General features: G+C 41.5%; 1 protein-coding gene across 2 annotated transcripts in view; it reads left to right on the top strand.

The window, feature by feature from the left end:
• Nucleotides 1-25,421, top strand: part of Taf1b (TATA-box binding protein associated factor, RNA polymerase I subunit B) — a 62,748-nt gene that overhangs the window by 15,574 nt on the left and 21,753 nt on the right. For both annotated transcript variants that reach the window (XM_090337461.1, XM_090337462.1), the window contains exons 7-8: nt 8,640-8,796; nt 16,793-16,892. In XM_090337461.1, coding sequence (XP_090193587.1) covers nt 8,640-8,796; nt 16,793-16,892 — 257 coding nt within the window. The remainder of the gene's footprint in view (nt 1-8,639; nt 8,797-16,792; nt 16,893-25,421) is intronic.

Genomic DNA, 25,421 nt, shown 5'->3' with positions numbered 1-25,421 from the left:
TATCCAGTATCTACAGGGAACTCAAGAAACTAATCCCCCTCCCCCTAGACCCAACCAACTAGTCACTAAATGGGCAAGGGAACTAAAGAGAGATTTATCCAAAGAAGAGGTTAAAATGACAGAAAAACATGAGAAAATGTTCATCATCCATGGTCATAAAGGAAATGCAAATAAAAACAACCCTAAGATATCACCTTATCCCAGTTAGAATGGCCAATATTCTGACAGCAACAAATACTGGCAAGGTTGTGGAGAAAGAGGAACCCTACTGCCCTGCGGGTGGGATTGTAAACTAATTCAGCCACTCTGGAAGGCAGTTTGGAGGTTTCCTAAAAAACTGAAAACAGACCTTCCCTATGTTCCTGCCATACCATTCCTGGGCATCTACCCTAAACATCATAACCCAGGATATGATAAGGACACCTGCTCAGCCATGTTCATCTCTGCACTATTCACAATAGCCAAGTGATGGAAACAACCCAGATGCCCCACTACAGATGAATGGATACAAACAATGTAGTACATATATACAATGGAATTCTATATAACCAACCGACAAGATAAAATAATGGCATTTGCTGGGAAGTGGATGAAACTAGAGTGAATCATGTTGAATAAGTCAAGACCAAAAGAATAAAAGGTGCATAGTCTCCTTAATATGTGGATATTAGATCCAAACAGCACAAGAGCGATAACTCAATATTTGGATACCCAAGGTTATGGACATAGTCTTGGAGATATAAATATAACTACATAGACATAAAAATCTATCTTGGGTTAAATGTTTTATAGTCATAAAGTTGTATAGATTGATATGTATCTATGACATACAAACCCTCAGCTTAATTTTAATTATGTTCTAAAATCTATGTACTAGTGATTGTATATAGAGATTCCCTTCTTTTGAATACTTGTTTGTTAAACATGACATTTGAAATGATGTAAGAATCAATGTGTATAAAATCTTAAAAAAAAAAAAAAAAGAAATGACTGCACCTAGGCCCTGAGTTCAAGACCCAGTACCCACACACACATACACAAAATCAAACAAGACCACATACAAAGGGAACCAGTGTCCAGGCCCCGAGTTTAGTCTCAGTACCAACACATATTTCTGAGATAAGAATTTTCAAAGAACATTGAAGCGGAAAAATGTTACACCTTTATTGTATGATGAAATAGACAAGCTCCAAACATGATATGCCCAGTTACTAAGCATAGACTAAAACAATCTGAGTGCGATTTACACATATGCAATTTTTATCTACTTTCTGGTTTAATTCTTTAACTGACGATAGCCAAGGTGTATATTTAAGGTTATAAATGCAGACCTTTTCTCTAAAGCATATATTCACATTATTTTCTTGCAACATTTCAAAATTACAATCATAGTGGAACAACTTGTAAGTTTTTACAAGTTTTTAAGTTACCGCAATCTTCTTTTTTCTTTTCTTTCTTTCCTTTTTGATTTTTTTTTTTTGTTTAGGTCTGAGACCAAGACTTGAACTTGGTAGCTGCCACTTTCACTTATTGGCTGGTGCGCTACCAGTTGAGCTATATTTGCAACCCCACTTACAAAAATCTTGATGTATGATGATAGAATTCTTTGGAAATAGCGTCCAGCTCCTCTGATATTGGGAATTTTATTGAAATTGAGTTAAATATGATTATATAAGTTTTAAACATAAGGATAAATCCTTATCTATACTTTTTTGACTTTGTTGTTTTATTTTGTTTTTTGCAAGCCTAGTTCTCAATTTTTTCTGGACTGTATAGGGACACACATGTCAGCTGAGTTACGTTTTTGTCTTAAAGAAATGTAGTGTTAGAGTCTTGGAACGATTGAGGAGTAGCAGGTGCCAGTGGCTCACACCTGCAATCATATCTATTCAGGAGGCTCAGATCTGGGGATTGTGGCTCAAAGCCACCTCTGCCTGAAAAGTCACCAGGAGACTCTCGTCCCCAGGTAACCAGCAGAAAATTGGAAGTTGTGCTGTGGCTTAAAAGTGGTAGAGTGCTATCCTTGAGCAAAAGAGCTCAGGCCCTGAGTTCAAGCCCCATCTATCTCTCACACACACAAGGATAATTGAGCAGTATTCAGTCTCTGGAGTTCTCTTCATGTTTTCTGACAAGCGTAAACCCAAACAGTCCCAGAAGACTAGAAGGCTAGCATTCTAAAATCATCTAGTCTTTTCAGAGGGGGGAAATAGTTCCTTTTGCTGCATCCTGATTGCTTTGCTAACCTACATTGTTTTGCTTTTGAACTCAGAACCTTATACTTACTAGGCAAGTGCTATAACCCTTGAGCCATTCCCCTAGTCCTGCTTTCTTGCTGTTGCTGCTGCTGCTGCTTCTCCTTTTCCTCCTCCTCCTCCTTCTCCTCCTTCTTTTCTTCTTTTAATCTCTAGGACTTTGATTTCGTTCTTAAAATAAAAGAACTAAATTATAGAACTCAATATAATACTATGATATGAAGACAGTTTCAAAGACAGTAAAATCACCAGTTACTGTACCACTCCAAAATAACCACTGCTATAATAGATCATCCAGTAAGTTTTGTTTTTTTATATGGAGGAAGGTAATTTTTTATTGTTTTTTACTGTTCATAATGTGAATTATCTCTTTATTCTTTACTCTTGCCATTTGTTTTTTGAGTGACCAACTGTCTCCCTGTATACCTCAGTCTATCCTTGAACTCACTGTGTAGCTCATGCTGGCCTTGAAATCACCTGTTTCCACAGTGCTAGAATTACAGGCATGAGCTACCATGCTTAGTATCATTCTTTAATTTCACCAAAATTCTCTATGTATGTAATTCAGGTAGTCTTCCATCTTATTATGAAAAAGTACAGCAACATCAGTAGCAAAAGTGTAGTCTTATGCCAGGTGTGGTGGCTCATGCCTGTAATCCTAGCTACTTGGGAGACTGAGATCTGAGAATCACGGTTCAAAGCCAGCCGGGCACTGGAAGTGGCACTATGGTTCAAGGGCTAGGACAGTAGCTTTGAGCTGAAGAGCTCAGGGACAACGCCCAGGCCCCGAGTCCCACAACTCACCCTCACACACACACACACACACAAAGTGTAGTCTTCTGACCCCCAAATGTTCTGTTCCCTAGAGGCATTTATTTTCCACTGTTGTGTAGCTTGCACACTGCTGTCTCTGGTTTGGGGCATTAGCTGAGGAAGATGTGAATGATGACGCCTTAGCTCCGTCACACATTCTCTTCCTCTTCTCCCACATAAGCACCACAGTGTGACCGTGCGCATCATTCTTCTTGATTAAGTAGTTTCATAGGTCATTATTGGGTGTCAAATGATTGTAAATGTATAAATGTTATTCAGAACTAAAATATGAAGTTTATTAAGATTACCTTTTTAATTTTTTTGGTCAGTTGTGGGGCTTGAACTCTGGGCCTAGATGCTGTCCCTGAGCTCTTCAGCTCAAGGCTACTGCCCTACCCCTCAGCCACAGTGCCACTTCCAGTTTTCTAATGGTTACTTGGAGTCTTAAGGTCTTTAGTGTCCAGCTGGCTTTGAACCATGATCCTCAGATCTCAGCCTTCTGAGTAGCGAGGGTTACAGGCATGAGCTACCACACCTGGCTTTAAGATTGCCTGTGGCTTTCCTGGACTGAATTATGGTGGTGGTGGGATTTGAACTCAAGGCTTCACACTTGTAGGTAGATGCTATACCACCTGTGCCATGCTTCCTTCCTTTTTTGTTCTGGTTGTTTTGAGATTGGGTCTTGTTTTTTCCCAGGCTAGCCTGGACCATGATTATGCTGCTTATGCTCCCTGCTGTGCATTCCCCCATGCCAGCTTTTATTGTTGAGATAGGTTCTCATGGTCTTTTTTGCCCAGGCTGACTTGAAGTCCTGATCATCCTGACCTCAGCCTCTTGTGCAGCTGGGATGACAGTATGCCACTGTTTCCAGCTATCAATTGAAATGGAGTCTTGTGTACTTTTTACCTTGGCTGGTCTCTAAAGGTAATCCTCCTGACCTCCACCTCCTGAGTAGCTAGAGTTACAAGTGTGAGTCACCATCACCTGGCCTGAGATCTGATTATTTTTGTTTTGTTTTAATAGTACTTGATGCAAATCTGTTTTTGCACTTATTTTATTTTGTTATTTTTTTCACTTTCTATTTATTCCTTAATCATTATTTATTTGTAGTGAGTCTTCGGTTTTCCTCCCAGTTCTTAGAATCTCCTTTCTCTACCTTGTCAGAATTTAAAAGAAACCTCTTAGGAGTCCCGTGTTACCCCTCCTCTGTAGCAAGGTCACAGTGTTACAGCTGGCTTTATGATCTCTTCTTATTGACCTCCTGAGATCTGGTTACCTCTCTTTTATAGGTTTCTTTTTTTTTTTTTTTTTGGTCCCTATTTTCATCTTCTTTCCTGATTTATTCACTCGTTGACTCATTCATTTATTGAACCTTCTTAAAATGTTAATTTCACAAAAGATACTAATATTTCTTCCTTTGTTTTTTCATAGTTCTTTTACTATTAAAGCCTTTCTTTAATAGTATCTAGTAAGCCTAAGATTGCTCTTGTTTAGGAATGGAGCTCTATGGTATAATATGGATTTTGTGTGCACCTGGCCATGGCCCTGGCCCTGGCAAAAAAAAGAAACCTACAGTGAGTCTTGTCAGCTCTTCTCTGTATCCAGGGGTGAGCTAGGTTTTGTTTTTTAGTGATGCTTCAGCATTATCATCTTAAAATCTTTTCCCCCTGAGCTGATCAGATTCTCCTGAGAAATTTTTCTGAGGAGTCTCTTTCGTAAGAGTGTAATCTTGGCTATCAGTGTTCTGGGAACTGGGTGGGAAGAAAGGGAGTGGGGGGTTGTTGAGGTACTCAGTATGTAAACTTGTTCTCTACTGTGTATGGACTGTCACACCCCATTCTAGGGAAATCTCAATTTCTCTGGGGAGGGCACTTCCAGTTTTCTGCTGTGGTTGGTGTGGGTTGTCACAAGCTCCATAAACTTGGGGTAAGAATCTGGCTATCAGATTTTCAAGCTATCTTCCTGGTGTTAGTTCTCCTGGGCTATCTGGTATGAGAGGTGCTGAAACCTTCTTTAAGGGTTTCCCCAGTGAAAAGTTTTTTGTTTTCTTTGTTTGTTTTTTTTGCCTTCCCACTGCTGGCATGGATCTATACTCAGGACTGTCAATGCAGTAATTACATGTTCATGTACCTTCTAGCTGCTCATTTCTTCTCTCTCTCTCTCTCTTTCTCTCTCTCTCTCTCATCCTCTTTCTTCCTTTTTTCCTTCTTTTTTGTTTTCATATAGTCTCACTGTACAGATCCTTTCTGTCTCAGCTTACTAAGAGTAGGATTATAGGTATGTAACACCATGCCTCCCCCCATATTTTATTGTTTTTGTCTCCTTTATTATATTATTTACTATTGGATTTATGTGCTTTTCAATTCCTTTAAAATAATTATTGTTGGGATGGGAAAGAGCAGAGGCTAATGTGTGTCTTCAATCTATTATCTTAATTGAAAGTCCTTACATGTTATAAGGACTACCTAAAAATACCTGCATAACTTAATAGTATTTGATGCAAATCTGTTTTTGCACTTTAAACAGTGGTATTCAAATGAATCTACCAAAATAACTGGAACGTTTTCTAAGCAAAGTAGTTTGTGTTTCTGTTACGTTCTCAGAGGCTGCTGCTAGTCCAACTTTTTATTTGTATGTTTTGCTGGACCTCTGGGCCGGGGCACTGTCCTTGAGCCTTTTTGTGCTCAAGACCTTCCACGTGAGCCACAGAGCCACTTCCAGATTGTTCTGCATAATTTATTGGAGCTAGTCTCAGGGAGGTTCCTGCCTGAGCTGACTTTGAACTGTGGTCCTCAGATTTCAGCTTCCTGAGTATCTAGGATTGTAGGTAAGAGCCACTGGGTACCCTCTAAAGAATTATATCTAAAGACCACATATCTAAAGTATTAAGGGAGTTGCTTTGTACCATATATTCTATAGAAATATAATTTAAACTCTAGTACTGTACTTGGGTTGTTCTAAGTTGTGTGTGTGTGTGTGTGTGTGTCAGGGCTTGAATTCTGGGCCTGGGAGCTCTCCCTGAGCTCTTCAGTTCAAGGCTAGCACTCTACAACTTTGGGCCACAGCACACTTCCAGTTTTCCAGTGGTTAAATTGGAGGTAAAAGTCTCATGGACTTTTCTGCCTGGGCTGGTTTAGGACTGTGATCCTCTCATCTCAAGATCTCAGCCTGTTGAGTGGCCCCCAGCCACCAGCACAAAAGGGAAGTTTGTGAAATGGTTTTGAGAGCTTCTGTCCAAGAAAGATCAAAGGTTCTCAAGGTCATTCTTTTTTTTTTTTTTTTTTTGCCAGTCCTGAGGCTTGAACTAAGGGCCTGGGCACTCTCCCAAAGCTTATTTTGCTCAAGGCTACTTCCAGCTTTTTCTTTTATGTAGTGTTAAGGAATCGATCCCAGGGATTCATGCTTGTTAGGCAAACACTCTACCACTAAGCCACCTTCCAACCTTCAAGGTCATTCTTAAGATCATTTCTGTCCAAGAAAGCTTCAAGATTCTCAAGGTCACCTGCTAACATGGCTTAACCCTCCAATTCCAAGCCTTTTCTTTTTTTTTTTTTTTTTTTTTTTGCCAGTCCTGTGCTTGAGCTCAGGGCCTGAGCACTGTCCTTGGACTTTCTCAATGCCAGAACTCTACCATTTGAGCCTCAACACCACTTCTGGCTTTTTTCTACATACAGTGTGGTACTGAGGAATCAAACCTGGGTTTTCATGCATGCTAGGCAAGCACTCTACCACTAGGCCACTAGGCCACTAGGCCCCGACAGTAATTTTTTGACAGTGATGTAGCCTATGCCATGCATTGTCAAGTTAGGGATTGTCAGGTCTTCTGTCTGTACAGTACAGATGTGCCACTTAGTTTTCATCAGCAGTGTCTGGTAGGAAGCATGTGCTGGGGTACCAAGGAGCTGCTGTAGTTTCTTACTCTCTAATGTCATCTTTTGGTACTTTCCTTCACTCCCAGAGCTCAGCTATCTACACTGGCTTTCTTGCTTTTCTTCCCCCCACTCCTACCCCCCATTACCCTTGCTGGTGTGCTTTGTGTCCTTCCTGGATCCTCAGGACTGATTCCAAGTTCATTCAGCCCTCTGCCTAGATGTCATGTTCCCAGCAAGGTATGTCTGTCTGACCACCCATATAAAGAACACCTCTCTCCTCCTTGCTTCCTTCTCCATAAATGAATTCCCTACATTGCTGTTTTTCTATGCAGCACCATCTGACCATTATATTGCTTTTACTAGAATGTTCTCCGTAAGACAAGATACTGCTCACTATCATTTCCCAAAATTACCCAGAGAATGAGTTAAGTATGTACTTGTTGACAGAGCAGGGGACCTGGCAGATGGGAAGGAAGAAGGTACTGCTTTTGCTCAAGAGCTTCAGGGTCTCCCTGAGAAGAGGTCATGCAAAATGATGCAAGTTAAAGAACTTGCTCATTTTTCACTTTGCTTTGTAATTGTTCATCCTTTTATTGATGTTAAAAATTGTTTATGTTCCCTACTTAAAAATTCAAACCAGGACCGGGAGTTTGGCCTAGTGGTTAAAGTGCTTGCCTAACATGCATGAAGACCCGGGTTCGATTCCTTGGTACCACATACATAGAAAAAAAAGCCAGAAGTGGTGCTGAGGCTCAAGTGGTAGAGCTCTAGCCTTGAGAAAGTCCAAGGACAGTGCTCAGGCCCTGAGCTCAAGCCCAGGACTGGCAAAAAAAAAAAAAATTCAAACCATTCAAATCTCTCTTTGGAATCCCATCCCTTCCTGCTCTCACAAATGACTCTCAGTTGCCCATTTGGTTAGTGTACTTCTAAACCTTCATTGTTCATTATCACCAAATTGTGTGTTCAAAAGTAGTCAATTAAGACAGGCCTGGTGGCTCACACCTGTAATCCTAGCTACTCAGAAGTCTGAGACCTTAGGATTGTAGTTCAAAGACAGCCTAGGCACTAAAGTCTTATCTCCAATTAACTAAGTGGCACTGTGGCTCAAGGGGTAGGGCAGTAGCCTTGAGCTGAAGAGCTCAGGGACAGGCCCAGAGTTCAAGTCCCACAACCAACAACAACCAAAAAAAAAAAAGTAGTCAATTATAACCTAATTTGAGGTGTCTTAAATTCCTATTCTTTTGCTATCTAGAGCAGTTACTTGATTTTTTTTTTTTTGCCAGTCCTGGGCTTGAGCTCAAGGCCTAAGCACTATCCTTGGACTTTCTCAAGGCTCTTAGAGCTCTACCACTTGAGTCTCAGCACCATTTCCGGCTTTTTTTCTATGTATGTGGTACCGAGGAATTGAACCCGGGTCTTCGTGCATGCTAGGCAAGCACTGTACCACTAGGCCAAACTCCCAGCCAGTTACTTGATTTTTTAAAGAATTTATTGTATAGAGGGTTTATAGTTACATTAGTAAGATAATATATTACTTCTCAAACACTATTACCCCTTCTCATGTTTTTCTCTCACTCCCTCCTCAAGATGTAAGGTTCATTTCCAACCTTGTCTTATGAATATCACTGATACATTGGTTCACCCTTTGTTTACTTGATTTTTTTTTTAATCTTGCTTCTCCCCCACCCCTCCACCCTGCAAGAGTCGGTGTCTATCTGTTCAGGCTCTCTTGATGGAGTTGAATACTCCGACCGGAAGGAGAAGGGAATTATGAAGATGACTGTGCCTCGGACACTGGCTTTCTGTGGTCTGGCTCTACTGTGGCAGAGGGAGACAATTGCTCTTTCCGATCTTCTGAGGTAAGCTGAACTTACTGGGATGATGTTTTTGCTGGATTTCTCTGTGAATTAGGGAATGGCCTTTGGAAATCTTTTTTTTTTGAATGCTGATACTGGGGCTTGAACACACAGCCTTGGCACTGTCCCTGAGCTTTCTTGCTCAAGTCCAAGTCCACCACTCTATTGCTTAAGCCACAGCTCCATTTCTCCCTCTGCTCCCCTTTTTTTCTTTCTACTGGGGATTGAACTCGGGGTCTGAGTGCTGTCCTTGGGCTTTTTCAAGGCTAGTACTCTATCACCTGATTCACAACACTACTTCCGGCTTTTTCTATGTATGTAGTACTGAGGAATCAAACCCGGGTCTTTATGTGTGCTAGGCAAGCACTCTACCACTAGGCCAAACTCCTGGCTCCTCTTCCATCCCCTCTTCCTTTTTTTTTTTTGTGGGTCATGGGATTTGAACTTGGCCTGGCTGGCCTGGCTGCTGTCCCTGAGCTCTTCAGCTCAAGGCTACTGCCCTACCCTTGACTTCCTGTTTTATAGTGATTAATTCCAGATAAGAGTCTCATGTTCTTTAGTACCCTGGCTGGCTTTGAACCATGATCCTCAGATCTCAGCCTCCTGAGTAGCTAGGATTACAGGCATGAACCTCCATGCCCAGCTCCTTTTTTTTTTTAATATAATTTTGCTATCAGGGTGTACAAGATATAACTGTACAGAGGGGCATAGTTAGATACACATGGTAGTGAATACATTTCTTTTTGAATATTGTTATTCTCCTTCATGTTCTACTTCTTTTTTAAAATATAATTTTATTGGGGCCGGGAGTTTAGCCTAGTGGTAGAGTGCTTGCCTAGCAGGCACGAAGACCCGGGTTCAATTCATCGGTACCACATACATAGAAAAAAGCCAGAAATCATGCTGTGGCTTAAGTAGTAGACATTGGCCTTGAGAAAGCCCAAGAACAATTCTCAGGCCCTGAGTTTAAGACCCAGGACTGGCAAAAAAAGTAATAACATTTGATTGTTATTATTCAGTAGTTATACAGAGGGGTTTACGTTTCATAAGGCAGGTAATGAGTACATGTCTTTTTGGACAATGTCACCCCTTCTTTTCTTTTCCCCCAGTTTCCTCTCCTGTCCTTACCTATGAATTACATAGGTCATTGCCCACATGGTATATCTTGAATAACATAATTGTCCCTTTTGCCTCACCCAAAAGGGGAAAAAAAGCAAAAACAAATACTACCCAAAAATACTGCAAAAAAATACTACAGTAAAAGTTTCTATTTCCTGTAAACTGTTTCAATAAATTGTATACTTCTGGCTTTTTGGTGATTCATTGATGAGACTCATAGACTATTTACTGCCTGCACTGGCTTGAAACTGTGATCTTCAGATTTGTCTTCTAAGTAGCTAGGATTATAAGCATGTGCCATTGGTGCCTCAAGCCTTTTTGTACAAGAAGCCCTAAAATAAAGGAGGTACTAGAAAACTTGGTTACCCTGGGCTTAGAATTCTGAAATATAATCCCGTTAAAGTCTTCTTTGTATATATTCTGAATAATATTAGGTTTAATCAGTGTGTACAGTGCATATAAGAGAAAATAGATAGCCAGGTGTGGTGGCTCATGCCTGTAATCCTAGCTACTCAGGAGGCTGAAGATGAAGGTTCAAAGCCAGATTGGACATTAAAGTCCCTGAGACTCTTATCTCCACTAGAAAACGGTGGCTCAAGGGGTAGGGCGGTGGCCTTGAGTTGAGCTCAGGGACAGCACCCAGGCCCAGAGTTCAAGTCCCACAACGAACAAAAAAAGGAAACAGATACCTGGCTCTGCCACTTATTCACTATATGACCTTGAGGAAGTGTTTCAGTTTTTCCCTTGCATATTTCCCCACTGGTAAATGGGGCTGATAATAAGAACTACCTCATATGGTTGTAACTACTTTCAGTAATTAGTACTACACTAAGGCACTTAGACCTGTGTCTAGAACATAATAACCTAGTGCTAGTCATGATTGTTTTTGTTTTCATCATTGCTGTCACTGTTGTCATCAGCATCATTATTGGCACTAGGCCCTTTCATTAAATAAAGTGCTTCTAGTAATGATGGTAGTTCCTTTGAATTTGCCCACATCAAGCAAGTAACAAGGCTTTTCTCAAGTGTGATTAACTATATGTAGATAGCCCATGATTCAGTGAATTTTACTCTTAAGTTGAAAACCTCGTCATGCTTTGTATGTCCTCACTGGGTGATATCATTCTCTCTCAAGGCTTTAATTATCATCTATATGCTGATGACTCCCAAATTTCTATCTCCAGCCCAGACTTGTCTGATGAGAGTCAGAGCCTGCGTTCATGTTATAGCTGCCTGGCTCTACACAGCTACTTAGATGTCTTTGTGGCGTCTTGAAATCAGAAGTTCAGCTCCTTCTTCAGTGTTTTTGTTCTTAGTACATGCCATGTAACCTGGCGTGTCTTCATCCAGAAACCTAGTGATCATTGTAGTCCCTCTCAACAGCGTAGAGTCAGTCATTATGTCTGATCAGTCATACTTCCAGAATAATTCTCAGAGCCATTCTCTTCTCTGTGCCCTGCATCTTTGTCCTTGCTGAATTACTTAATGATTTCCAAACAGGGCTCTGGTGTCTGCAGTCATGTCCATTTTCTCCGGATAACCAGAGGGATCGTCCAAAAACATAAATCTAGTCATGTCTTTCCAGCCAGAGCAGGGAGCTAGCCACCCCACTCAGGATGATCTGTACATGGACAGCAAAGTCCAGAAATCGTCTGTAAGAGAAAATAGTTAATGAAATTCTTCTCAGGGAGAATGGGATTAAGAGCTAGGCACCTATAATTCTAGCTATTCTGGAGGCTGAGATCTGAGGATGGTAGTTTGTAGCTAGCCTGGACAGGAAAGTATGTGTGGAGCTGTCCCTGAGTTCAGTGCCCAGGACCAATACAAACAAAAGTTGGGGAGGGTGTTAAGATCCACTCTCCCTTGCTTCAAACTCTCCTGCCCTCTTAACCACCTCCCCCTAGAATACCTTTTAGAAGGAATTCTAAAATACCTTCAAGGTGATTGGATCTCCTTGGCCAGAGGGCTTTGCATTTATTTTGCTCCCTGTGTACAAGTTGGGAACTGAACATTGCTTGGGGCAATAGGAGAGGGGCTCTTGATCTGCTTTTCTCCCAGAAAGAATTCTAAGTCAGGTTCTCAAAATAAGCCTTCAGAACAACCCGGAAACTTGATAGAAATGCATCAGAAGCCCTGAGAATAGGACCTGTAGTTTCGGTTGTAATAAATCCTCCCAAGGAGCCGGGTGCAGTGCCTCACACCTGTAATCCTAGCTACTCAGGAGGCTGAGATCTGAGGGTCAAGGTTCAGAGCCAGCCTGGGCATGAAAATTTGTGAGACTCTTATCTCCAATTCACCATCAGAAAATCAGAAGTGGTGCTGTGGCTCAAATGGTAGAGCAGTAACCTTGCACTGAAGAGCTTGGCGACTATGCACAGGCCCAGAGTTCAACACTTCTGATTGACTTAAAAAAAAAAAAAAAGTTCTCCCAAGAACTATGGATGCTAAATATTGAGAACTACTGCTAAGCTTTGAAAAACAACTTCAAGAAAATGAGCATAAAGACAGTGAGTTACTAGCCTCACCAAAGCGCCCATGTGTCTTTCATTGTTTGCACACCATTCTCCTTTAAAGCTTTTATCAATGTCCATAGTCTTTTGGATCAATTTATATGTCATCACATACCTGTAAAGGACCCTTCCTGCCAACATTTATTTCCTACCCCTCCCTCCCTTCCCCAACCCCCATCCTGGGGCTTGAAATTGGGGCCTGGGCACTGTCCTTGATCTTTGTCAAGGCTAGTGCTCTATCACTTGAGCCACACAGCACCACTTCTAGCTTTTTTGTGTAGGTGGTACCAAGGAATTGAACCCAGGGCTTTGTGCATGCTAGGCAAGCACTCTGCCAAACTCCCAGCCCCTCCGAGCTCTTTTTGCTCAAGCTAGCAAATGTAAGTAAGTATAATTTATATAATCTAAAATTCACTCTTTTAAGGTATGCAGGTTAAAAGTTTTCAGTACTTTTGTTCATTTGTCCACTTCCAGACATGTTTATCATGCCAAAAAGAAACCTTATGACCATTAGAACTCTGGGTACCAAAGTGTGATTATAAGCCATTGGAAGGCTGCAACAGAGAAGATGTGATCTGATTTGTATTTTTAAAAGATCATTCAAGGGGGCCGGGAGTTTGGCCTAGTGGTAGAGTGCTTGCCTAGCATGCATGAAGACCCGGGTTCGATTCCTTGGTACCACATACTTAGAAAAAGCCAGAAGTGATGCTGAGGCTCAAGTGGTAGAGTTCTAGCCTTGAGAAAAATCCAAGGACAGTCTTCAGGCCCTGAGCTGAAGCCCAGGACTGGCCAAAAAAAAAAAAGAAAAGATCATTCAAGGGCCGGGAGTTTGGCCTAGTGGTAGAGTGCTTGCCTAGCATGCACAAAGACCTGAGTTTGATTCTTTGGTACCGCATACATAGAAAAAGCCAGAAATGGTGCTGTGGCTAAGGTGGTAGAGTGCTAGCTTTGAGAAAGCCCAAGGACAGTACTCAGGCCCTGAATTCAAGCCCCAGGACTGGCCCCCAAAAAAAAAATTATTCAGAGCCAGGAGTGGTGCCTTGCACCTGTAATCCTAGCTATTCAGGAAGCTGAGATCTGAGGATCACAGTTCAAAGCCAGCTCAGGCACTAAAGTCCATGGGACTCTCGTCTCTGGTTAACCACCAGAAAACTAGAAGTGGCATTGTGGATCAAGGACAGTGCCCAGCCCAGAGTTTAAGCCCCACGACTGACAAAAAAAAAAATCATTCAGGCCGTTGTGTGGCAATTGGGTTCAGTGAAGGGAAGAGTAGACTCTTGCTGTCCTCTAGGCAAGGGATGATGGCTTGGGTGAGATGGTAGTGAGGGAATTGGAAAGAAAATAGGTCAGGACCTGTTTTGCATAAATGTGACTCATCTATGTAACTCCTGTAAAGCTATTGCTTAAATGATCTGCAGCTTTTAAAACAATGTTATAAAATTTGAACAGAGATTGTTTCCGGGGACATAACTGAAATAGTGCTCTGCTGGTCAGAAACAACATTTGGGATGCTTTCAGTCAATACCCATTTCTCTATTAGCTTCCTGGATTGATCCAGGGAACCAGCTGGTAATTACTACCTACCAGTAGAACTTTAATTTAATATCCATAATTTCAGAAAAGAATTTTTCCTTTTGGAAACGCATTTCAAATTAGAAAGCTTTAGAAACAGTTAAGAGTGGTGAATAATATTTAATATCTCCAGCTTTCACCTACGTTTGGCCCTGCACTGGGGCGTGTCTGCTTTCCCTGCTCCTGGAGCATTGAATGGACCTCCTTGGTGCACTGGTGGTAGCACCTCTCCCAGCTCATCTGCAGGCCGTATGGTTCACCTGTCTGGGGTGGGGTGGATATACTCTTCATCTCCTATTCACCTCAGAACGCCCAACACAATGCCTGTGCTAGCACATGCTTTCACATGGAGGAGTATGTAATGAGTACATTAGCCTAGGGAATTCATTTATTACAACATGAGTTGTGCATAATATGTACATATATAATAATGTTAAACCAAAATTGTAGTTCTAAAATAGTATAATGACTTCTGTGCATAATTGCTTTTATATAAACTAATGAAAACCCAGCTAGGGGGAATATTTCACACTTTTTGTTTAAAATATTTAGTACTCAACTTTCAATACAATAAGAGTCAAAGAAGTCACATTGTTAACTGGAAATTTAACTTGGGTTGATTTTTTTTTTTGGTGTGGGGGGGGCATTTGTGGGGTTTGAATTCTGGGTCTGGATGCTGTCCCTGAGCTCTTCAGCTCAAGCCTAGCACTCTACTACTTGAGCCACAGCATCACTTCAGTTTTCTGGTGGTTAATTGTAGATAAGAGTCTCATGGACTTGAGTGCCTACGCTGGCTTTGAGCTGCAATCCTTAGATCTCCAGCCTCCTGAGTAGCTAGGATTACAGCTGTGAGCCACCAGCGCCCAGCTGATCTTGTTCTTTAACTTAGAGAAAGACTGAGGTTTTCTGTTCCATGTTCCTTTTTTTTTTTTTTTTTTTTTTTGCCAGTCCTGGGCTTGGAACTCAGGGCCTGAGCACCATCCTTGGGTTTTCCTCAAGTCCATCCCTCTACCACTTGAGCCACAGCACCACTCTGGCTTTTTTCAGTGTATGTGGTACTAAGGAATTGAATCCAGGGTGTCGTGCATGCTAGGCAAGCACTCTACCACTAGGCCAAACTCCTGTTCCGTGTTCTTGTTCCTTGATCTGTCTTATTTCCCTTATTGTTTCTTATTTTAGCAGTCTATATGCATGACCCCTATTCCTCATCCTTTGCTGTCTTTCCCTTCTTAATTTTTCTTCTATTTTCCCTATGTAACATGTGTTGATCATCTGTCTCTCCTCCCTGAACCGGGAACTCCCAGAAGCAGGACTGATTACCTGCTATATTCACTGCTATATCCTTGTTGCCTCAAGTGGTGCTGCATTTATAGTAGCTGATGAATTTCTGTGGATGAATGAATGAGCTGTAAATAAATCCACTTATCCACTTGGAAGTATGTGTGGTTTTTGTTTTCCAGATTGAATATCTGAGTTAACCTGTTTGAGCTACTGTGCTTAAGGCATGGGGATGAAAGAATAAGCACACAGACCAGGCTCCTTCCCTAATGGTTCTTCCAGCCTCTTCCAAGGTCCTGAAGATACAGAGAGGCATAATGTCAAGGAAAATAGGAGAGCGAAAGGAAGAGGATGGACATGGTGACTGGGAGCCAGGCAGCTGAGGGAAGGAGGGACAGGAGGAATGATGGGTTAGGAAGCCTACTGGTGAGATAGTGGCAGACACACACTTCCTTGACCTATTTAAACTGGTTGGAAACTTAAGAGGATTTTGAGGTGATAGTTGGCTTGGTGCTATCACAAACAGAAGGGTAGACATACGATTTGTCCTACTCACCCATTAGAAATGGATGGACCTGGAAAGCATTATGTTCAGTGAAGTAAGTCATGCCCAAAGAGACAAAGGGCATGTGTTTTTCTTTGATATTTAGAAGTTAGAACCAATGTACAGATGTGCAAGTAATATGCAAATGAACAAAAATTCATTAACTGAGGTATAATATTTGTAGGGGAGAATTCAAATGGTGTAATTCCTTAGAAAAACTAGCTGTCTAATAAAATGAATGCCAGGAAACTGACACTTGAAGTTATGACACTGACACTTGTAGATGAATGAAGAGAGGAAGAGGGAGGAAATGTTTAGAAGATAAAATGTGCTTAATTGACTTATTTCTCTTGCTTACTTGCTTGCTCGCTTGCTTGCTTGCTTTTGTGGGTCATGGGGCTTGAACTTGGCCTGGGCACTGTCCCTGAGCTCTTCAGCTCAGGACTACCACCCTACCCTTGAACCAAACCTACTTCCTACTTTTTAGAGGTTAATTGGAGATAAGAATCGCAGGTCCTTTTGTGCCCCTTTGAACCTTGATCCTCAGATCTCAGCCTCCTGAGTAGTTAGGATTATGGGAGCCTGGCTTAATTTCTTTCTTTTCTTTTCTTTTCTTTTTTTTTTTTTTTCCTTTCATCTGGGGCCTGAGAGCTATCCCTGAGCTCTTTTTGTTCAAGGCAAGCACTCTTACTACTTTGAGCCACAGCTCCATTTTTGACTTTTTTATTTAGTTGGTTGATTTGGTTTTTTTGGTAGGGGAGGTAGTTAATTGGAGATAAGAGTCTTATACTTTCCTGCCCAGGCTGGCTTTGAACCACAATCCTCAGATCTCAGCCTCCCGAGTAGCTAGGATTACAAGGTAAGTAACCAGCACCCTGCTGCTTAACCAATTTCTTAAATTCCCTTTGAAAAGGGATTTGCAGGAAGACTGCACTCTGCTGAGTTAGAAGCTAACTCTCACTTTTTTGAAATACAGATTTGTTGAAGAGGACCATATTCCCTACATAAATGCTTATCAGCATTTTCCAGAAGAGATGAAATTATATGGGCGAGACAAAGGAATCTTTACTATAGAGGTAAGTTCTTTTTTATTACTTTGTAACCATTAATAAGACTGATTTGTATTCCCTTTCTCAGTATTTGTCATGAAGTTTTCTAAAAAAAAAAAAAAAAGAAAGAAAAAAACCTTACTTTCGTGTTATTTAAGTAAGGAACCGTAGTGATAATGAAGAATGGAATTTAATTTTTTAGTTCTTCAGAAGAATTGTGTTTTTATTGTTACTTTCACACTGTGGTTTTGGAAGAAGAGGAAGAAGCCAGCACCTGGTTTTCAATAGGCACTGTTTTGAGTTTTTCCCTTGCCTTAGCTTATCTTTGTGGTGGAGATGACTGCTTCAGATTTCACTGAGTCTTCATAACTACTTATTTTTCTCAGTATTATTGTTATCCCTTTGTCCTTTGCTAGCAGCTTTCAGTATACTAAATAATAACTTTTTCTCCACTTGCACCCCTAAGGAATTATTTTCATAGACCTTTGTGACTTCCATGACCTTGATATTGTTTGTGACTTACAAGAATGTTGCTGAGTGCCTGATAGATGTTGCTGGGCACTGTTGGCTCACACTTATAATCCTGCCTATTCAGGAGGCTGAGATCTAAGGATCATGGCTCAAAGCCAGCCTAGCCAGAAAAGCCCATAAGACTCTCATCTCAGATTCACTACCAGGAAACCAGAAGTGGCACTGTGGCTCAAAGTGGCAGGGAGTTAGCCTTGAACAAAAAGACCTTAGGGACAGTTCCCATGCCCTAAGTTCAAGCCCCATGACTAATACAACAGCAACAACAACAACAACCACCATATATATATATATATATATATATATATATATATATATATATATATATATATGTTACAGCTTAGTAATATGGAAAAATTCAGGTTCACAGAAATCAAGAAGCTAGCCAGTGCTCACAACAAGTGGCAGAACACTAAACTTGAAATGTGCCCCCTATATCTTTCCTGCCCCCAGTCCTACTTCTTCTGTACTCCAGTGGCTTCTCATCCTCACACACCCAGCTGAGAGAAAAGCGGTGGCTCAAGTGATAGAGCACTAGCCAAAAACAAAGCTCTGGGATAACACCTAGACCCTAAGTTTCAGCCCCAGAACTGGCTGAAAAATCCACTGTCAGGAGTACTGGAGTTTCCAGAGATGGTAGAGCAAACAGAGTACAAATCTTGTCCCTCAGAAACAAATAGTAAAGGCTGGGAATGTGGCTTAGTTGTAGAGTGCTTGCCTAGCATGTATGAAGACTTAGGTTTGAAATCCCGGATGTGGTGCTATGGCTCAAGTGGTAGAGTGCTAGCCATGAGCACAGAAAGGCTCAGGGACAGAGCCCAGGCCCTAAGTTCAAGCCCTAGGACTTCTTAAAAATAAAATCATCCCCCCAAAGTCCAAGAACTCAGATCTTAAGAGACTGACAAAATGAAAACAATGAAGTATATATTATTAAAATTTCCTGAAGGTTGGATAAGAGCAGTGGGTCTGCAGCATTCTTACCTGAAGTTGTTCACTCACCCCTTCAAGGAACTACCAAGGCAGGGTGTCTGCTATCTTTAGCTTCACTGCCAAATGAGCTAATTTGTTTTGACGCACAGGGCAAAAAGTCTGTATATGCCCACATGTACTGATATTATCAGGTAAAATAAAAAATTCCACAGGAATTGGTCAGGGAAGCCCACAGCCGGTTGCCTGAGATTGAGGACCACTAATGGGTGAGACTTTGGATCTGGCAGAGCAGAGCACAGCTGTTAATGGAACATTGTCAATTCCTCCCCTTGTATACTGATTCTCATGGGAACTAGGGAGAAGTCAGCATCAGGAAAGAGTTGATGTTTCATTACCAAAAGTTACGGCACAAGTTGTAACGAGTGTCTATACACACACATGTACTGATCACTGTATACAGAAATATATAACATACAGTAGTCATCTGAAATTTTGAAGTATTTCCATTACTATTTATTTATTATTGTTCTTTTAAAGGCAGGTGGATTTTCATCTTCAGAAATAGAATTTGAGGCATGAGAAAAAATAGACTGCAAAACCAAACTGCCTGGGTGCTATCCCCAGCTCTTCAGCTTAAGGCTAGTGTGCTACCACTTTGAGCCACAGTGTCACTTCCGGTTTTCTCATGGTTAATTGAAAATTAGAGCCCTCATGGACTTTTGTGCCCAGGGTGGCTTTGAACCGTGATCCACAGATCTCAGCCTCTGTAATAACTAGGATTACAGGCGTGAGCCACTGGCACCCAGTGGGAGATGCTTTTTTTTTTTTTTTTTTTTTTTTGCCAGTTCTGGGCTTGAGCTCAGGGCCTGAGCACTGTCCTTGGACTTTTTTCTCAAGGCTAGAGCTCTACCACTTGAGCCTCAGCACCACTTCTGGCTTTTTTCTATGTATGTGGTACCGAGGAATTGAACCCGGGTCTTCATGCATGCTAGGCAAGCACTTTAACCACTAGGCCAAACTCCTGGCCCCAAGGGAGATGCTTTTTGATGGTGTTTGCTTTGAGAAGAGTGTCATCATAACAAAAATGTTTAATAGTGATCTGACATTTCTGAAAATTAGCCTCTGTTCACATGTGTTTTGATACACAAACTGACCTTAGGGTTCTGACTTCACCATAGTTGATCAGTGCAGTGCTCTGATGCACATTCAAAGTAAAAGGAAAGTTTACAAGAGTTCCAGTATTTCATGTTGTCTTTGAAATAAGCTTAGATGACCAGCTAGACCCCATTAACAAATGAGACTCTTAACAGAATTAAAGCTAGGCCCCTTTGTGTGCCTCAGTTCCCCATGGTCAGCCCCAGCCCAAACCCAGGGCCTTTCACTTGCTAGGCAGGCGCCCTACCACTTGAGCCATGCCCTCAGCCCAACAACCTGTAACTTTTAAATAGCACATCATTTTGAAGTAGTGTGACATCTCCTGCCTTCCTACTGACTGCTGCTTTCCCAGTGCTACATTTTTATTTCATCTCAACATACTTTACTATAACTGTCTTTAAAAGACATTGAACTTGTAATTTCTTACTATTGTGATTAAATGAGTCTGTGCCACTCCAGGAGCCCCCTGTGTCTTGTTTATGACACTTTTTGGGAAAGTCGAAGACTAGAGGAGAAACAGTCCACCTGCCACCTGGCCCCCTTTCTTAAGAACTGGGAGAGCCTAGGATGCCTTAGCTTGCTTGGGTAGGAGGAGGAAGAAGGAATCATGATTCTTCTCTTTGTCTTACTGGTTTTCTCAGGATCCTCCATACTGAATGTAATGGCTGGGCTAATTTATATTCCCACCAATAATGTACAAGAGTTCCTTTTGCTCTGTATCTTTTTTTTTTTTTTTTTTTTTTTTTTTTTTTTGCCTGTCATAGGGCTTGAACACTGGGCCTGGGCGCAGTCCCTGAGCTTTTTCAGCTCAAGGCTACCGCCCTACCCCTGGAGGCACAGTGCTACTTCTGGTTTTCTAGTGGTTAATTGAACATAAGAGTCTCATAGACTTTAGTGCCCAGGCTGGCTTGTAACCTCGATCCTCGCATCTCAGTCTCCTGAGTACCTAGGATTACAGGCATGAGCTACCACACCGACTTTGCTCTGTATTTTTACCAATACCTAGTATCTTTCATCTTTTTAAGTTAATCTTGAGCTAAGAGATGGGGTAAAATAGATTTCTTATATATTTTGGTAGAAATAAAAATGAGATTTTTGTCTTGGTAACAGCTGTTAGTTTGCTTTTTTACTTCTATCTTGGAGAGTTGTTTTTCTTGTTTATTTTGTTTTTTGTTTTCTTTTCTTGGAGAACTGAAGTTCTCAGCTCAGGGCCTGACAATTTGCTAGTTAAGTTCTCTACCACTTGATCCACACCTCCAGCTCAAGAACTTCTTTTCACTTTTTCTTTTGGAATAATTAGGGATGCATAGAGAGGTCATAATACTAAAAGTAGTGCCCTGAGCTCAAATCCCACTACTACAGATAATAACCATAATAATAAACACTGCAAAGAGATTTATGAAGCCACTACCTAGATTCTGTTAGTGCTAATGTGTACCTCTGTTGTTTTATTATTGTGATGTGCAACCAGGCTCTGAGTTCAAGCCCCAGCACCAGACACACACACATACACACACACAGAATTCCATTGAATTTTAATGGGAAATCCCTAAGGGTTATTATAACTTCTGCTTATAAGCAAAGACATTTAAAAGCAGGAGTTAGGGGTGTGTTAGTATCACTGCTATGAAAATCAGTGTATGGGGTCAGTAATCTTTTTTATGTGTTAATTTGTACTCTTCACCAATATATTGAAATCCACAATACATCACTCAAGTTAGAAAGTGGCTGAATGAGGCTGCATTTATATTTCTTTTAGGAGAATGATGCCCTTGTGTTTGCTAAGAGAAGCCAGCAAAATCATGTGGATTATGTGTTATTTAGTTGAATTCTGGGCTAATGATCATAGAACAGAGCTGAGAAACTAGAACACAGAAACTACCAGCAGAATGTTTTGCAAAGTCTTTAAGTTTTCTTCAGGTTTCCTACCCCTAATCCTGTGGCCAGAACAAATTGTTGTTCCCTATTCACTTGGCATGTCCCCACTGGTCATTTGTGGGAGATAGCTTGTATTTGTTCCTGAGTTTCACATGGTCCATGGAAATTGATGGTATATTTCTACAATGATCTCTTCCTGAGGACACAGAGTCGTGCGCGCGTGTGTGTGTGTGCGTGTGTGTGTGTGCGTGTGTGTGTATGTGTGTGTAGAGAGAGGGGGAGGGAGAGGGAGAGAGAGAGAGACGGGGGGGGGGTACACATGCACAACAAACTCTCAGAAAATTAGACTTGGAACATAAGAAGGCATTGTTGGTAGCTACTTGGGAGATTTGTACCCAGTAAGACACCTGGAAGACCATACACATAAATACAAGGAGACCACATAATGAAACCCTAATCTTGTTTGTTGGGCTGAGGCAGGGCTGATAGGGATGGGAAGATGGTGGAGGAGGGGATTTGTTCCAAGCACTATGTGTACATATGGTGAAACCTGAAACCTCTCACCCTGCAAATGTCTGCTAACCCAAGAATAAGGCAGATAATTCCAGCAGACTGACAAGAGCAGATTAGCAATAGAAGGTGAACTGTTTTATGTATCATGTATGTAGGATTCATTTTATCTTCCCATAAATAATCCATCACAGCGCTTTGTTGTTACTGTGTTTTGTTTTTGTTTTTTTCCAGTCTTAGGGACTAAACTTAGAGCCTAAGCACTGTCCTTGGGCTCTCCTCTAGGCTAGTGCTCTACCATTTAAGCCATTTCTGGCTTTTCTGTGTATGTGGTACCAAGGAATCGAACCCAGGTCTTCGTGCATGCTGGACAAGTACTCTACCACTAGGCCAAACTCCTGGCCTGTTGTTACTTATAATCGTTTTTTTTCCTTATTAATTTTACTTTGTAATAGTCTGGTGACAGGATTGGATTGACAGGTGCATGTAGCATTAGGTTCTGAGCTGAGTCTTAACTTCAGAATAATAATAACAGCACATAGGGTGGGGCACTCCTCTTTTGTCTTTAACAGCTGAGCAGGAAGTTCATCTCGGACAGTATTGTAATCTGCTTTATTTATCACTGGAGCCTGTTGTGTAACAGAAACTCTAGCTTGTCCTTGCCTGTCTTAAATCATTGCTTCATGAAGGAAAATAAACTCACTGGAATATTTGTGTAATTCAACTAAAATGCTTTCCCAGTGCTCCATTTTTATTTCATCTCAACATACTTTAATATATTTGTCCTTAAAAGACAGCATTGAACTTGTAATTTCTTACTATTGTGATTAAATGGATCCATGCCACTTCAGGAGCCCTCTGTGTCTTATTTATGACACCTTTCAGGCAGGTTGCAGATTAGTGGAGAAACAGTGCACCCTCCACCTGGCCCCCTTCCCTAAGAACTGGGAGAGCTTGAGATGCCTTCTCCTGACTGTGTACTTAATTGACAGACAGCTTTTCTTCTTTGTATGCTTTGCTTTTACTCACAAAAGTTCATTCACTCTTCTGTAGTATGTTGAAACTTTTAAATGGAACCGGCTTGGCTTTTCGTTAACAAAGGAAGCATTTTCTTCCTCTTCCATGTCTTAGCTCTCTCCACTAAGTCTTGGCTTCTTGAGCAGCTAAGCCTCCACCAGAAATGACAAAAGGTGCAATTGTTCTCAGAGATGGCAGAGAAGATAGTGCCTGCCAGTGGACTTGTGTGTGGGCTGCTGGGGACGATTTTTCTTCTGTGTCTGGATTTTAATTTTTGTTACGCACAGAAAATGGAACACGCCTTAAAACACCCTTCCTGACTTTCCAAAGGCAAAAAAAAACAAAAACTTAAAATAAGATCCTCTGCCCCATCAACAACAAGTGAGAGAAAATTCAGTTAGAGTGGAATGGAGGACTATCCAGAGAATTGTGATTTGTTGATTCATGTCTTTCAACGCAAGCCTGGCAGGTTTCCATATGCCTGCCCACCACAGCAAGAAGAAAGAGATAAAGATGAAACTAGAAATTCATTCTGAAGTACACCTCCAGTATTTTGAATGTTGATAAACAACATTCTCATCCTTTCTGAATGAGCACAAGGAGAAGACGCAGTGCAGGTTCAGCCAGACCTACGGAGCGAAGCAGTGCTTCGCCATGATGACTCATTTGTCTTGGAGCAGTCTGCCACCCTTGGGAAACTGGGTCTCTTGGCTGAAGGAAGAAAGACTCTTCCAGCACTGTGTGTCAGCTCCTTCGGGAGCACCTCTAATAAGATCTCATTGGGTCAGGTATTAGTCCACTAAGTCTATAAACTTTATTCTAGATGTGCTTGCCTTCTAACTCGGCATGCCTTAGGAGGGTTTGTGCAATCTTTTTAGAATCTACCCCAGGGAAATTAAGGTCAGTGCAATGACAACCGGTGTTCTCAAACCTCCTTGTGCCCACTCCTCCCTTCCAGGAGTGTTCCTGGCAGAAAGCTCAGTGAGAGACCCAAGGATGGCATCTTATGTGCCCAGCCTCCCACACTTGAACCATCACTGGAATGTGTATACACACTTCCCTTTTCAAGGTGGCAAAGAAAAATGGTCTAAGTGGCTATCATATACTAGGGGAATAAGGATGGAAGGCACTACTTTTTATTTATTGTTTGCTGCCCCCTCAGCTGGTATGTTTTGTTTCCTCTGATTCGCAGTAATCTTGTTACTTCTTAGAAGTTCTAAAGCTTTAGTGTATATAAGAATACTCCGGAAGCTAGGCTCCAGTGACTCATACCTGTCATCCTAGCTGTTCAGGAGGCTAAGCCCTTAGGATCACAGTTTGAAGCCAGCCTGAACAAAAAAGTCCATGAAACTCATCTCCAGTTAACTGCCACCCAAAAGCAAAAAAGAAACAAACAAAAAAGCTGGAAGTAGAGCTGTGACTCAAATGGTTAGAACAGTAGCCTTGAGCACAAAAACTCAGAGACAGTGCCAAGATCCTGAGTTCAAGCCCAAGGATCAGCACAAAAGAGAAAGAGAGGAATGAAAGGAAAAGGAAGGAAGGGAAAGAAAAAAAAGCCATGTACCAGTGGCCAAAATCCTAGCTGCTCAGGAGTCTTAGATCTGAGGATCATAACTCAAGACCAGTTGATGAGTCTCTTCAATTAACTACCAAAAAGCCAGAAGTGGAGCTGTGGCTCAGAGCTTACCATTGAGCACAAAAGGTCAGGAACAGCTGGGCAAGGTGGCTTTTGCCTATATTCCTAACTACTCAGGAGGCTGAGATCTGAGGATTGTGGTTCAAAGCCAGCCCAAGCACTAAAGTCCTTCAAATCTGTGAGATCTTCTCCAGTTAACCATCAGAAAATCCGCTGTGGTTCAAGGGATAGGGTGGTAGTCTTGAACTGAAAAGTTCAGGGACAGCACCCAGGTCCAGAGATCAAGCCCCACGACTGACCAAAAAAAAAAGGTCAGGGACAGCACCCAAGTCCTGAGTTCAAGCCCTAGAACCAACACATATGCAGAAATACTCTGGAGATTGGGAAGCTGAGACAGAAGGATCCCAAGTTCAAAGCCAGCGTGAGTTACATATGGAGACTCTGACTCAAAAGATGATGACAACAACAATAAAAAACAAGTGTGGTGGCATATACCACACTTAATAATTCCATCATTTCTGGGGCAGAAGAGTTGTGAGTTCTATACATACTGAGTCCCTGTCTTTAAAAATGAAAAAAAGAAAGAAATCCTAGAGAACTCATTTAAGCAGCATCCCCTTAGACCAGTGTTCTAATATAGGACCTAAGAAGATGCCTTCGGATGCACATGATTCCCAGAGATGTTGCTCCATGCCTTGCACATAAGTCTTAATCATTCTTCCTATCTTTTCTTTGTTCTGCATTGTTCCACAAAAATTGACATCATATTTGATAAATTAGAAGTGACCCAAGGGTCAAGTATAAACAGCAGACTGTTTGGCCTTAACCTACTCATGCTAGGATGTTAGTGTTGGTTGGTTTCTTTTTGTGGAACTAAGGTTGAACAATTGAGTTAAGCCCTC

Source organism: Megascapheus bottae, chromosome 7 (genome assembly GCF_031878675.1).
Source record: "Megascapheus bottae isolate mThoBot1 chromosome 7, mThoBot2.hap1, whole genome shotgun sequence".
Lineage (NCBI taxonomy): Eukaryota > Metazoa > Chordata > Mammalia > Rodentia > Geomyidae > Megascapheus > Megascapheus bottae.
This window is presented reverse-complemented; position numbering and strand designations above follow the sequence as displayed.